This window comes from Mobula birostris, chromosome 11, assembly GCF_030028105.1.
Source record: "Mobula birostris isolate sMobBir1 chromosome 11, sMobBir1.hap1, whole genome shotgun sequence".
NCBI lineage: Eukaryota > Metazoa > Chordata > Chondrichthyes > Myliobatiformes > Myliobatidae > Mobula > Mobula birostris.
The window spans coordinates 98,173,449-98,186,665 of NC_092380.1; the positions used below are offsets into that span (position 1 = coordinate 98,173,449).

Consider the following 13,217-nt stretch of genomic DNA (forward strand, 5'->3'; position numbering starts at 1 on the left):
ACTAAAATGTAAAAATTAATATATTAGAGTCATAAAACACTATAACACAGAAACAGGCCCTTCAGCCCACCTAGGCCATGTCAGACTATTATTCTGCTTAGTCCCATTGATGTGCAGCTGGAGCATAGCTCTCTATATCCCTCCAATCCATGGACCTATTCACGTGTCTCTTAAATATTGAAATCGAACTCACATCCATCACTTTCACTGGAAGCTCATTCCACACTCTCATCACCCTCTGAGAAAAGAGGTTCTCCCTCATGGTCCCCTTAAACATTTCACATTTCACCCTTAACTCGTGGCTTGTAGTTTTCGTCTCACCCAAGCTCAGTGGAAAAAGTCTGCTGGCTTTTATCCTGTCTATACCCCTCATAATCTTGTACACCTATTGATCTGTAAATAGATTAATGTTAATTATATTAAAAGAAAAAAGCACAAACCGTTTAGCTTCCAATACCTTTAAATGAAGGTCACTTACCCCATTGAAATGAATGGGATTGAGCTGGATAAACCAACAGGGAATAAGTTGCTACATCCCAGTGCAGTGCACAGGCATGTGATTCCGGACCAGCCGACACAAAGCCAGCAGTTCCCTACAGAAACACTGACTAGCCATCAATATAATTCAGCCTAATATATCCCCTTTTAAGAGAAAATGAAGCATGATGATAGAACAGCTAATGGGAATTGAATCAGAGTATATAAGACGAAAGACCCAAAGGCATAGAAGAAGAATTGGGTCGTTCAGCCCATCAAGTCTTTTCCGCCATTCCATCACGGCTGATTTATTATCCCTTTCAATGCCATTCTCCTGCCTTCTCCCTGTAGCCTTTTGACACCCCTACTAATCAAGAACCTATCAACATCTGCTTAAAATAATATACTGATGGCTTGGCCTCCACAGCTATCTGTGGCAATGCATTCCACAGATTCACCACCCTCTGGCTAAAGAAATTCCTTCTCATCTCTGTTCTGAAGGGATGTTCTTCTACTTGGAGGCTGATCTAGCTTCCACCACTATAGGAAACATCCTCTCCATATCCACTGTATCAAGGCATTTCAATATTCAATAGATATCAATGAGATCCTTCATCATTCTTCTAATCTCCAGTGAGTATAGACACAAAGCCATCAACCACTCCTCATACATTAACCCTTTCATTCCCAGAATCATTTTCATGAACCTCCTCTGGATCTTCTCCAATGCCTGCCCATCCTTCCTTAAATATGGAGCCCAAACCTGCTGACTATACAGGCTCAGAAAGCAGAGGGTCATCTATTGGTGCTATTTGCATTCTGTTATTCCACGACTCTTAAGAATTGAACAATAAAACTAATTTTCCCAGCATCAAACAAGTTGTTGCTAACAGCATTTGCAAGCTTGAGTGGAACTGTGACATTGATACTTAAAGCTCTCCACCATTGGGGTTTCCACTTATTATGTCTGACCCTGCTAATAACTAGTAAGGATTAACTACTGTGATGGATGAAAAAATTATCATACAACTACATGGCTGGTAGAAAGAATAGCGGATGAGCATCAATCATCCTTGTGTAGCAATTAATATGTTTCAATTTATTGGAAACTTCTATAGAGCAAAGAGTTTAATGAAGTATGAATTATCTCTGAATGTACTCATATGGGATAACTAAACTTACTGGACTACTTAAAGTTAAGGTACGTACTGTAAGAATAGTAGGAGTGAAAAATGCCCAGCAAATCCTCCAGAAGTAGCTAGGCTGGAATCCAATCATCATCTCAATGTCTTCACAAAATCGTTTCAATCCTATTAGCACACAAAACACAACATTAACTGATGTCCTTTGCAGGAGAAATGAGATGAGAATAATTTTCAGTCATTACATTTCTCTATACTTCCACCTCTTTTGATTTTCTTGCTGGGCAGGGAACAACATAAAATTACTCAAAAAAACAATAATGCACCGGCAGAGAAATTCCAACATAAATGCATTAACACTGAATAGCTATGCAGATTGCTTAGATTTTCACCTTTCAAATGGGATATACATTTCTGTGTAACTGCATTTAAATCAGAGCCCAGTAAAGAATTTGGTTTTTGGGTGAGGACAGGCTCTAAGAAGCAGTGTCAAGTTGCATATGCTGTGGATAATTTTAACCTGGGTAAAAACAACTCATAAAGCTCTAAAAGCTATACCTTAAACTGTAAGACATAGAAGCAAAATTAGACCATACTGTCCATTGAATCTGCTCCCCATTCCATCAGAGCTGATTTATTTTTCCTCTCAACTCCATTCACCTGCCTGTTCCCCATGCCTTTAGATACCATTTCTAATAAAGAACTTCGCTGTAAATATACACATTGACTTGGCCGAAACAGCCATATATGGCAATGAATTCCTCAGATTCACTATACTCTCCCCATCTCTGTTCAAAGTTCAAAATTTCAAGGTTCAAATTAAACATATTATTGAATTACATGTACGTCATTATATACAACTCTGAGATTCATTTTCTTGCAAGAATACTCAATAACCAAAATAGAATCTATGACAGTCAACACCAATGGGAAGGCAGTTAGTTTGCAAAAGATAACAAACTGTGCAATCATAAAAAGAATGAGAAAAAGAGAAAGAAAGAAATAAATAAACACACACACACACAATAAATATCGAGAAAATAAGATGAAGAGTCCTTGAAAGTGAGTCCACAGATTGTGGGAACGTTCTAGTGACGAGGCAAGTGAAGTTGAGTGAAGTTACCCCTTGTGGTTCAAGAGCCCGATGGTTGAGGGGTAAAAACTGTTCCTGAACCTGGTGGTGTGATCCCTAAGGCTCCTGCACCTTCTTCCTAATGACAACACTGAGAAAAGAGCATGGTGATGGGGTCCCGGATGATGGATGTTGCTTTCCTGTGACAATGCACCATGTAGATCTGCTCGGTGGTGGGGACGCTTTTACCAGTGGTGAACTGGGCTGTATCCCTTACTTTTTGAAGCATTTTCCATTCAAGAGCTTTGGTGTTTCCATACCAAGCTGTAATGCAGCCCGTCAGCATACTCTCCACCACACATCAACATAAGTTTGTCAACATTCTAGACGTCATGCTGAACCTTTTGCAAACTTCTCAGGAGGTAGAAGCACTGCCAGGCTTTCCTCATTATTACACTTCCGTGTTGGGCCCAGCACAAGCCCTTTGAAATGATAACACTGAGCAAATTAAAGTGTCAATCCCTCTCCACCTCTAATCCCCTGATGAGATCTGGCTCATGCACCTCCAGTTTCCTCCTCCTCTTGTAGGCAATTATTAGCTCCTTGGTTTTGCAGACGTTCAGTAAGAGGTTGTTGTTGTGGCACCTCTCAGACAGATTTTCAATCTTCCTCCTACATGCTTATATATTTTAAATGGATGTCCTTGTATTCTGAGGCTGTGCTCTCTGGTCCTTGACTGCCCCACTATTGGAAACATCCTCTCCATATCCACTTTATCTAAATAAAGGAATTTATTCTCTCCGAATGATTATTGATCGCAGTGGACCAATAATGTATATTTTTTATTTATATTAATTAAATATTTCACGGATTGTCAAATTTCTAGAGATTTCTAAAGATGACCTGCTGACTTCCTCCAGCATTTTGTGTATTTTACTCTAGATTTCGAGCATCTACACAATCATTTGTGTTTTCATTCTGAAAATTTACTTTTTATCCCCCCAACAGCAACAAAGCCCATCACTGTGTAACGTTATCAACATGTATTCCCCTTCTTAATGACTCTATCGGCAGGTACGTGCTGTACAAGTAGAACATACGCCTGCTTTGCCTTTATGTAATTGACTGTATTTGATTCAAAACTAGGGAAAAGCCCAAAAGCCCATGAGTGATATCTTACTGGATTTATTTCATGAATCTTGGGGGGAGGGGGCAAATGTCCATAATCTCCACTCAGTGTCCACCTTATTTGGTACAGGGGTGGAAAGTGGTATGTTCTTCTGCTGCTATACACCAACCACTTCCTAGTTCGACATGTTGTGCATTCAGAGATGTTCTTCTACTCACCACCGTTGTAACACTTGGTTATTTGAACTACTGCTACCTTCCTGTCAGCTTGAACCAGTACGGCCATTCTCTTCTGACCTCCCTCTTTATCAAGGTGTTTTTGACCTGTCTCCTTAACAACAACTGAGCCTCTTGACCATGTCCGCATGCTTATATGCATTGAGTTGCTGCCACGTGATTGGCTGATTAGATATTTGCATGAAGATGCAGGTGTACAGCTGTAGCTAATAAAGTGGCCACTAAGTAACTGTGAATTCTTTCTCGGGGGAGATATGAACTGACCAGTGAATTAATCACAATTGATTGAACATCTGTTTAAATGTGTGAAAAGCAAGGGTCCTGCGTTTTCATGCACCTGACTGCTGGCCAGTCTGTACTTTGCAAATGTAACTTCAGCTTCTTGATTCAAGGCTGCAAATACGATTACTTTCCATTTCATCTTTCAGAAGCTTTGTCTGGATTTAAGCCTAAAGCTGTGCAATTTTCATTGCTTTTTTCCTCTAAGTCCAATTTTTTGATGCTCTGAGATGTAAATGCCTTATTCCTGGGACATTGCATTTAGCAAAAATACTCCACATTGTGAGTACAGTATCCTGTACATAAATTAACTTTTACTTTTACTACAGTGAAATACCAGTAACTGGCTCACTAAATATAAATCTTATGCACGTAATATAGATGTGGTTATTGCAGATTGTAAATGCCTACTTAAATATCTAAGGTGTGCTTGTAAAAGTCATCTTATTACAGTTCCACTATATTAGCTCATTTCTGCACGTTTTCTTTCCAGTGTATGGATATTTGCAGAAAGGTCGCCACCATGTGGTAGGCAGAGGAATAACCTGCTGATTTAAAATTTTGAACAGCTATTTTCTGCATAGGTGAGAGTGGTGCAGACTGTTGCTGGGAGACGGAGCCCATAGCCAGGTGGCAGAAAGAACTAGGCTAGGCTCCCGATGCCACAATTTTAATTAGCCCTAGAGGGGTTGGGTCTAATTTAAATGTCAAAGTAAATGGCCTGATAATGTCATGAAGATATGCTCACCACTTTAACGAACACCAATAAATGGCTGCATAGTCAGAAAAAAAGCACAGATGCTTACCACAAGAATTAACGTTCAGGACAGTGACCTTTCATCAATGACCTGAAACTTCAATTCTGTTGCAGCTGCTTGACCCGCTGAGTATTTACAGAGTTTTGTTTATATTTCAGATTCTCAGTTTCTGCAGTTCTGCATGTCAGACCTTATTTTTAATATTTTGAAGTGTTCTGTAAAGCAGCAGGATTGGGGTGTTCTTCCTAACTTGCACAAGAATCCCTTGGAGTATATCTAACTTGTCTACGACAGGTCTTCAAGCTGAAACATTATTTGATTCTCTTTCCTCAGATGCTGCCTGGCCAACTCAGTGTTTCCAGTATTTCCTGTTTTTTTATTTCTGATTTCCAGAATCTGCATTTTTTAAAAAAATTTTAAGAACAGAAAAAAATTGAACAGTAAAGCACATTAGCGTTCTTTCAGCCCACAATGTTGTGTTGACTTTGTAACTTACTCTAACCCTTCTCTCCTACATTGTCCTCCATATTTTCCATTATCCATATGCCCACCTAAGGCTTTATTAAATGTCCCTAATGTATCTGCCACTCTGTGTAAAAAAAATTACCTCTGACATCCCTCCCCACCTATACTTTCCTCCAATCACCTGAAGATTATCCCTCCTTATATTAAGCATTTCCACTTTGGGAAGAAGTCTTTGCTGATAACTCGATTTGTGCCTCTTATCATACTGTACCCCTCTATCTCATCCTCCTTCACTCCAGAAAGAAAAGCCCTACCTCGCTCAGCCTATCCTCATAAGACATGCTCTCTAATCCAAGAAGCATCCTGATAAACCTCCTCTCCTCTCTCGTTTTGAAAGAGGATTTTCTTCGATTTATCAGATATCCCTAAACATCATTCCCTTTCCTTAGCAACATTGCCAGAGACCATTTCTGTGGGCCGGGATTATTATTTCCTCGCTAAATTTAACCTCTCTGCTAGCGAGCTCTGGCTCCTACTGTGACTGCATAATCATTTGGGACAGCTCTGGGAAGAATACAGCTTCATATATACCAGTGAGGGGCCTCACAAGCAAATGGGATGATGCCAGTTCTGTACTAAGGTGAAACTGAATAACATAGTAAAAGAGGAAGTGTCAAGTGATTGACACCTTCGAAAATGGATCAGTTGGCAGGCCTCGTCATGAAAATGTCATTAGACATTAAAAGAAACAAGGAATAAAACGGCAGAGGATTCAATTGCAATTTTTCTGTCTCCGCTGGTAACAGAAGTGGTGGCAGAGGATGGGAGGACAGCTGATGATGTACCATTGTATAACATGGGAGGAAAGGATGAACCAAGAAGCTACAAGATAGATAGTGTGGACAGAGAGGATCTGTTTCCCAGGGTTGAAATGGAGAGGGAGAGAGGGAGAGAGGGAGAGAGGCAGGGAGAGAGAGAGAGAGAGAGAGAGAGAGAGAGAGAGAGAGAGAGAGAGAGAGACAGACAGACGGGGGGGGTAGATTCAAGGGGGAATGTGAGGGTTAAGTTTTTTTACTCAGAGAGTCATGGACATCTGGGATATGCTGCCTGGTATGGTGGCAGAGGTAAATACATTAAAGGTTTTTAAGAGATGTTTAAATAGACACATTGATGTACCGAAGATGGAGGGATATAGACATGGTGTAGGTAGACGGGATAATGTTTGGGTGTTTTTGATTCGCTTTTTAGCCGGTTCAGCACAACATTGTGGGCCGAGTGGCCTGTCCCTGCGCTGTACTGTTCTATGTTCTAAGTTCTAAGACAGTTCGAGGTGGGAAAATTATTAGAACCCACTCTAAAGGAGGGGAGAACTTTTCTATCTGACTGCCACTGTCTATTCAGGGACAAATAAGTGCAAGCTGAGCCTCATACCAGCTTGACTGAATCGGCGGCACAGAAGCGTATTTCAGATAGCCATGACTGATTTATGATCACTCTCAACCCCATTCTCCTGCCTTCTACCCATACCCTTTAACACCCTTCCTAATCAAGAACCTATCAGCCTCCATTTTAAATACACCCAATGACCTGGCCTCCACAGCCATCAAGTTCCACCAATTCGCCACACTCTAGCTAAAGAATGTTCCCCTCATCTCCATTCTAAAGGGATGTCCTACTATTCTGAGGCTGTCTCCTCTGGTCATAAACTCCCCCACAATTGGAAACATCCTCCCCCTGTCCACTCTGTAATATAAGAAATAAGTTTGTGGGTGGTACAAAATTTGACCCTGTGGCTGACAGTGGGGAGGCAGAAGTTAAATATAGGTGGTCTCATCATTTGGGTTAAGAGTGGTAAATGGAATTTAATCCAGGGAAGCGTGTGGAAACACAATCGAGAAGGTGCCATTGTGCAATTGAACACACAGAAAATGGGAGGATATTGAGGAGCACTGAGGAATAAAGGGTTCTCAGACTCTCAGATCTCCTTAAAGAGAGCAGATCAGGCTGGTAAGTTGGCTAAAAAAGCAAATGGGATGATTTTCTTTATTGACAGAAGCTTAGCGTACAAGAACAAAGAGGTAATGCTCGAACTCTCAACACTAGAGCAAGCTTGCAAACTATATACAGTTCTGGAACACAGATCGAAGTTGCTGGTGAACGCAGCAGGCCAGGCAGCATCTCTAGGAAGAGGTACAGCCGACGTTTCGGGCCGAGATGGTGCCTGGCCTGCTGCGTTCACCAGCAACTTTGATGTGCGTTGCTTGAATTTCCAGCACTGCAGAATTCCTCGTGTTACAGTTCTGGACACAGCTTTACAGAAAGGATGTAATTTTCCTGGTGAAGTTGTAGCCATGAGAAAAGAGTGAATAGACTGCAATTGCTTCCCTTGCAACAGAGGAATCAAAGAGGACACACAAACAAGGCGTATAAATTTGTGTTGGGGCTATTGTTCAAGTAACAATCTCACAAATTAATTTCACCATTCTTCACTTACCGCCTCACAACAGGAACTGAAGGACGAGAAAATCTATTTTGCTGATGTTTTAACGGTTGAGTTCGCTTTGCTGTTCTCTACACTCTGCTATTAGATCTTCTGCGTGCACCTTTCATCTTAAATTTTAATGCTTCGTATTACAATGTGATGCTTCAATACTGCACTCAAGTATCAGTCTAGACTAAAAGCTAAATTGAGATGTGTGTCCATGAGTTTCCAATTCGGGATGTGGCAGTCAGTTCCAGTCAACATTCACAAAATCATTTCAACTACTGTGCAGAGGATAAAGAAAACAGTACAATAATTCACCACAAATGTTACATTATGCACATCATGGTTCCTGCAATCAGCTGTCAAATGTCAAAACTGTTTTGTCTAAGTCAGAGGATTATGTGGAAGTGTGTGGGCTCATTTATTTTAATTATCATGTTAAACAGAAAGTCAGATATTATCTGGAGCAATGTGTCGTTATCTGGTTTTTTAACATAGATTTTTTTCTCCACAATATGATCAAAAAAGTTATCAGAGTAACTAATTACCGAGCATGAGGAATGACGCTTATGCTGGGAAAAGGAAAGACTCAGCAAAGTGCTGCACTGACTCATATTGCATCATGTTATAGAATTATGCTCATTCGTTCAGTTCTCCTTGTCTCAACAGATTTATACAAACATTGATATGGATAGCACTAAATATTGATCCCAAATTATTAATAGCTTTTCAGGGACATTAGTAACTGCAGAGAACAACTGATTAAACAGAGTGGTCTTACCATATATATATGAAACTCCAACTAGTTCAAATATTGCAATAATGACAAGCGAGTAGGAAGCTGCGTAGGTGTCCACCAACTGCAACATGTAGATTCCACTCTAGAAACACAAAATAGAACAGAATTATGAGTACTCCCTCAGAAAGGTCCGACTCCCGAATAATATGAGGAAAATTGTTATTTATTTAGAGATACAGCACGGTAACAGGCCCTTCTGTCCAACAAATCCATGCTGCCCAATTACACCCCCGTGACCAATTAACCTACTAACCCGTATGTCTGTGGGATGTGGGGGAAACCAGAGCACCTAGAGGATACCAACAGAGTCACAGGGAGAATGTATGAACCCCTTGTAGACAATGGTGGAATTGAACCCAGGTTGTTGGCACTATAATAACATGGTGCTAACCACCATGCTACATAGCTGTCCCTCATATGTGGTGACTCTGCAAACCAATTTTTTTTCTGTGTGTAAGTCTGACACAAGAAACTGCAGATCCTGGAATCTAGAGCACTACACAAAGTGCTAGAGGACTTCAAGTTGTCAGGCAGCATCTATGGAGGGCAATGGACAGTCAATGTTTCAGCTTGAGACCCTTCATCCGGACCGAAAGAAAGCGGGGAGACGGCCAGTATAAGAAGTTGGAGGAAGGAGTAGAACAAGAGCTGGGAAGTCAGGGCTGAGGGATGAGGAGATGAAGAAATTTAGACTTCTTCCCTCGTGTGATAAAACACCAGCATTTGTGGGGTGGACAGGAAAGCAATATGAAACCAATCTGTTCTTTTCATACTCAACCTTCTTCACAGACCAATAATTCCACTGACACTGACAATTTGTTGTTAGTCCACTAAAGAAAATCTTGTCTATAAATTGGATTTTACTCACTTCTGATGCTCTAAGCATGAGCTGATTATAGTGTTAATGCCTAAGCGCAAAAGGTTTGATGAAATTTGGTAAAATAGAAAACCTTTAAAAGCATCACAGTGGAATTTTCCACAAAGAATTGTGACGGGTGGGACTGTTCAATCGGGAATTGCATATGCAGTACTCTACAAACGTTTTAGGCAAATATATATAGCTAAGATTTTTGCACAGTACTGTAGTAATTTTGTGTATTGTACTGTACTCGTGGCACACACAAAAAAAAAACAAATTTCATGACATATCAAACCTGATGATAAATCTGATTCTGATATGGCTCTCTATTGTGGACTGAGAGTGGGAAGGGGGCAGGGAGAGGGGAATCATGGTTGGGAAAAGTAGAAGGGAGAGGGAAGGGAGCAGAAAGCACCAGAGAGACATTCTGTAATGATCAATAAACCATTTGTTTGGAATCAAATAACTTTACTTGGTGTCTCAGAGCTGGGTGTGCCTGCACCTGCAGCACCTCCAGCCCCTGGCACTCTTTCTCTGCCACCCTTCCCATGATGCACCACTCTCAACATTCCCAACATCCTTTGCTCCCGCCAGATTTACAGACTCACTCTGAGCTCCATGTTAACATTTACAGTACTGTGCAAAAGACTTTGGCACCCTAGCTACATGTATGTGCCTAAGATTTTTGCACAGCACTGTAGCAGAGGTCTAAAAAGAGGAGAAGAGAAGCTGAGGCTTGCTGCTGAAGAAAAGCGCACTTGTCGGAAAAACAGCACCAAGACAACACTGGAGGACAGCGCCTTCAAGTGCAGTCGCTACAGCCGAGACTGTCACTCCCATGTGGGCCTCTACAGCCACAACAGACGCTGCTCTAACACAGACTGAGGCAAGACTTTCCAGGTGCAGATCCATGGTCTCGCAAGACTAACAGATGCCACCACCAACCACCAGTAGAACGTAGAGCTATTGCGTGACTGCTGAACTGAGTGCTGAAGTGATTTGAAGAGCTCTTTCTGTGGCAGCTATGACAGCACAGTGGCAGAAAGGAGTGCCAATGAAGGAAGCAAAAACATGGGTGAAGGGGTTATGGTGCTTTCTTGGTGTTTGCATCTCGAACCCATTTAAGAGTCTGGTCCACTTTACTCACATGCTATGGATGGCCCTAAGTCACTGTGTTGGCATTGACGAAGGTGCAGAGGAGGTTTACGAGGATAATCCCAGGAATAAAAGGGTTAACACATGAGGAGCATTTGATTGCTGTGGACCTGTGCTCAATGGAATTCAGAAGAATGAGGGGTGTTACACTGAGTGAATGTGGAGAGGATGTTTCCAATAGAGGTAGAGTCTAGAAATAGTGAGCACAGATCCAGAATAGAAAGAAATCCTTCTAGAAGAGAGCTGAAGAGGAATTTCTTTAGCCTGAGGATGGTGAAGCTGTGGAATTCATTGCCACAGATGGCTATGGAGGCCAGTCTTGGGGTATATTGATGGAGACAGCCATGAGAAGCACAGAGGTAAATCTGGAGAAACTTCTGAAATGCCTGCTTCACTGCCGCTGCTACTGTGTGATCGAGAATCTCCGGACGGGAAGGCCCCAAATCCTCGGCTTTGCCTGTTGCCTGTTGCCGGGGCCGGGGTCAAAGCGCCCAGCAGAGATGCTGCTTGGTGCTCGGTGTCGGAGAGCTGGTCGGAGGCTCGAAGCTTTCAGACGGACTCGGAGTCGGACTGTGGTCGGATGCTTCCAGGGTGCTGCATCGGCAAGTTTGCAGCGCTGGAAGCTCATGGCAGGGAGGGTTTTCTTCCTTCAACCGTATGCGTGAGATGATGGGACTTTAGAGAGACTTTGAGACTTTTTACCATGCCCATGGTCTGTTCTTCTATCAAATTACGGTATTGCTTTGCACTGTTGTAACTATATGTTATGTGGTTTTTGTCAGTTTTTTTAGCCTTGGTTTGTCTTGTGTTTCTGTGATATCATTCTGGCGGAACAAATTGTATCATTTCTTAATGCATGCATTACTAAGTGACAATAAAAGAGGACTGCGTGTCCTCATAATCTAATCTAATTTAATATTTAAAGCAGAGGTTCAGAGGTTCTTGATTAGTAAGGACATGAAAGGTTACAGGGAGAAGGCAGAAAAAGGGGTTGAGAGGGAAAATAAATCATCCATAATCGAATGGTAGAGCAGACCCATCGGGCTGAATAGCCTGAATGTGCTCCAATGTCTTGTGGTTTTATGGTACAGAATGAACGAGGGATAACAAGCTTTGTCTGCAGCTCACAACTGCGTTGAACAATAAAGCCTGTGATCAATGGAGACGCCAGTGTGATTCATTTTGCACAGTGATGACCATCGGAAAATGAGGTTGGAAGATAATGCAGAACATCAACGTGATAGTGAAGATTGTTTAATACTTCATTTCAGATCCCTGATGAATACACTCTTAGTTTCTCTGTCAGTGAACAGTGAAAATTGCAGCCCAACCCAAAAGGGATTATTTTAATTTGGCTCAAGAGGTTCTGCAAATCCTAAGTAACACACACAAACACTGAAGGAACTCAGCAGGTCAGGCAGCATTCATGGAGAATGTGTAAAGAGTTCGTGTTTCAGTCCGAGATCCTTCAGCAGAGTGTCTCGGCCCAGAACATTGACTCTTTATTCCTCTCCATAGACGCTGCCTGGCCTGCTGAGTTCCTCCAGCGTTTATGTGTGTTACTCTGGTTTAATTTGGCATCATGCTTGGCACAGACATTGTGGGTCACAGCCTATTCCTACGCCATACAGTTCCATGTCCTTCTGTCAATGGAGCAAACGTGTGCTCGGTAATCCTTGACATCGTTCATAGGGACATCATAGAGATGCCAGGCAAACATCAACTGTTCTGAGGTGATTTGCAGATATAAAAAGAATTCAAGTAAATAGTAAAAAGAACATAAAATGAAACGTCTATTTCAAAGTGTTTCTGATGTGTCATATTTTAGTATCATTGCTCAAATGGAATAGTGCTGTGAAACGTGTTGAAGAAAATACATGTTTTACTCTGTACTAAAATTGTGTGATATCAAAGCAAAACATCAAAAAATAATGCTAAACGCAAAGACCGTGCTGAACCAGAATTATGTTTCAAGCCTGATGTGGATTGGGGGACCACTTCGTCGAGCACCTTTGCTCCACCTGCCACAACAGGCAGGATTTCCCAGTGACCACCCAATTAAGTTCGACTTCCCATTCCAACATGTCGGTCCATGGCCTCCCTCCGGTGGGGGGAGCAACACCTCATATTCAGTCCTAGTAACCTCCAACCTGACAGAATGAGCATTGATTTCTCTAGATTCCAGTTACTTCTCCCCATCCCCTTTCTCTCTTTTCCATTCCCTATTCTGGCTCCCTTCTTATCCCTGCTTTTCTCTTCATCTGCTCATCACCTCGCTCTGGTGCCCCTTCACCTTCATTTTCTTCCATGGTCCACTATCCTCTCCTATCAGATTCATTCATCTCCAGCCCTTTACCTTTT

At 41.8% G+C, this 13,217-nt stretch overlaps 1 protein-coding gene across 1 annotated transcript in view; it reads right to left on the minus strand.

The window, feature by feature from the left end:
* slc6a5 (solute carrier family 6 member 5) overlaps nucleotides 1-13,217 on the minus strand; it is a 68,909-nt gene that overhangs the window by 3,126 nt on the left and 52,566 nt on the right. The window contains exons 14-15 of the mRNA XM_072272743.1: nucleotides 8,825-8,924; nucleotides 1,687-1,787 (exon numbers count right to left, since the gene is read on the minus strand). Coding sequence (XP_072128844.1) covers nucleotides 1,687-1,787; nucleotides 8,825-8,924 — 201 coding nt within the window. The remainder of the gene's footprint in view (nucleotides 1-1,686; nucleotides 1,788-8,824; nucleotides 8,925-13,217) is intronic.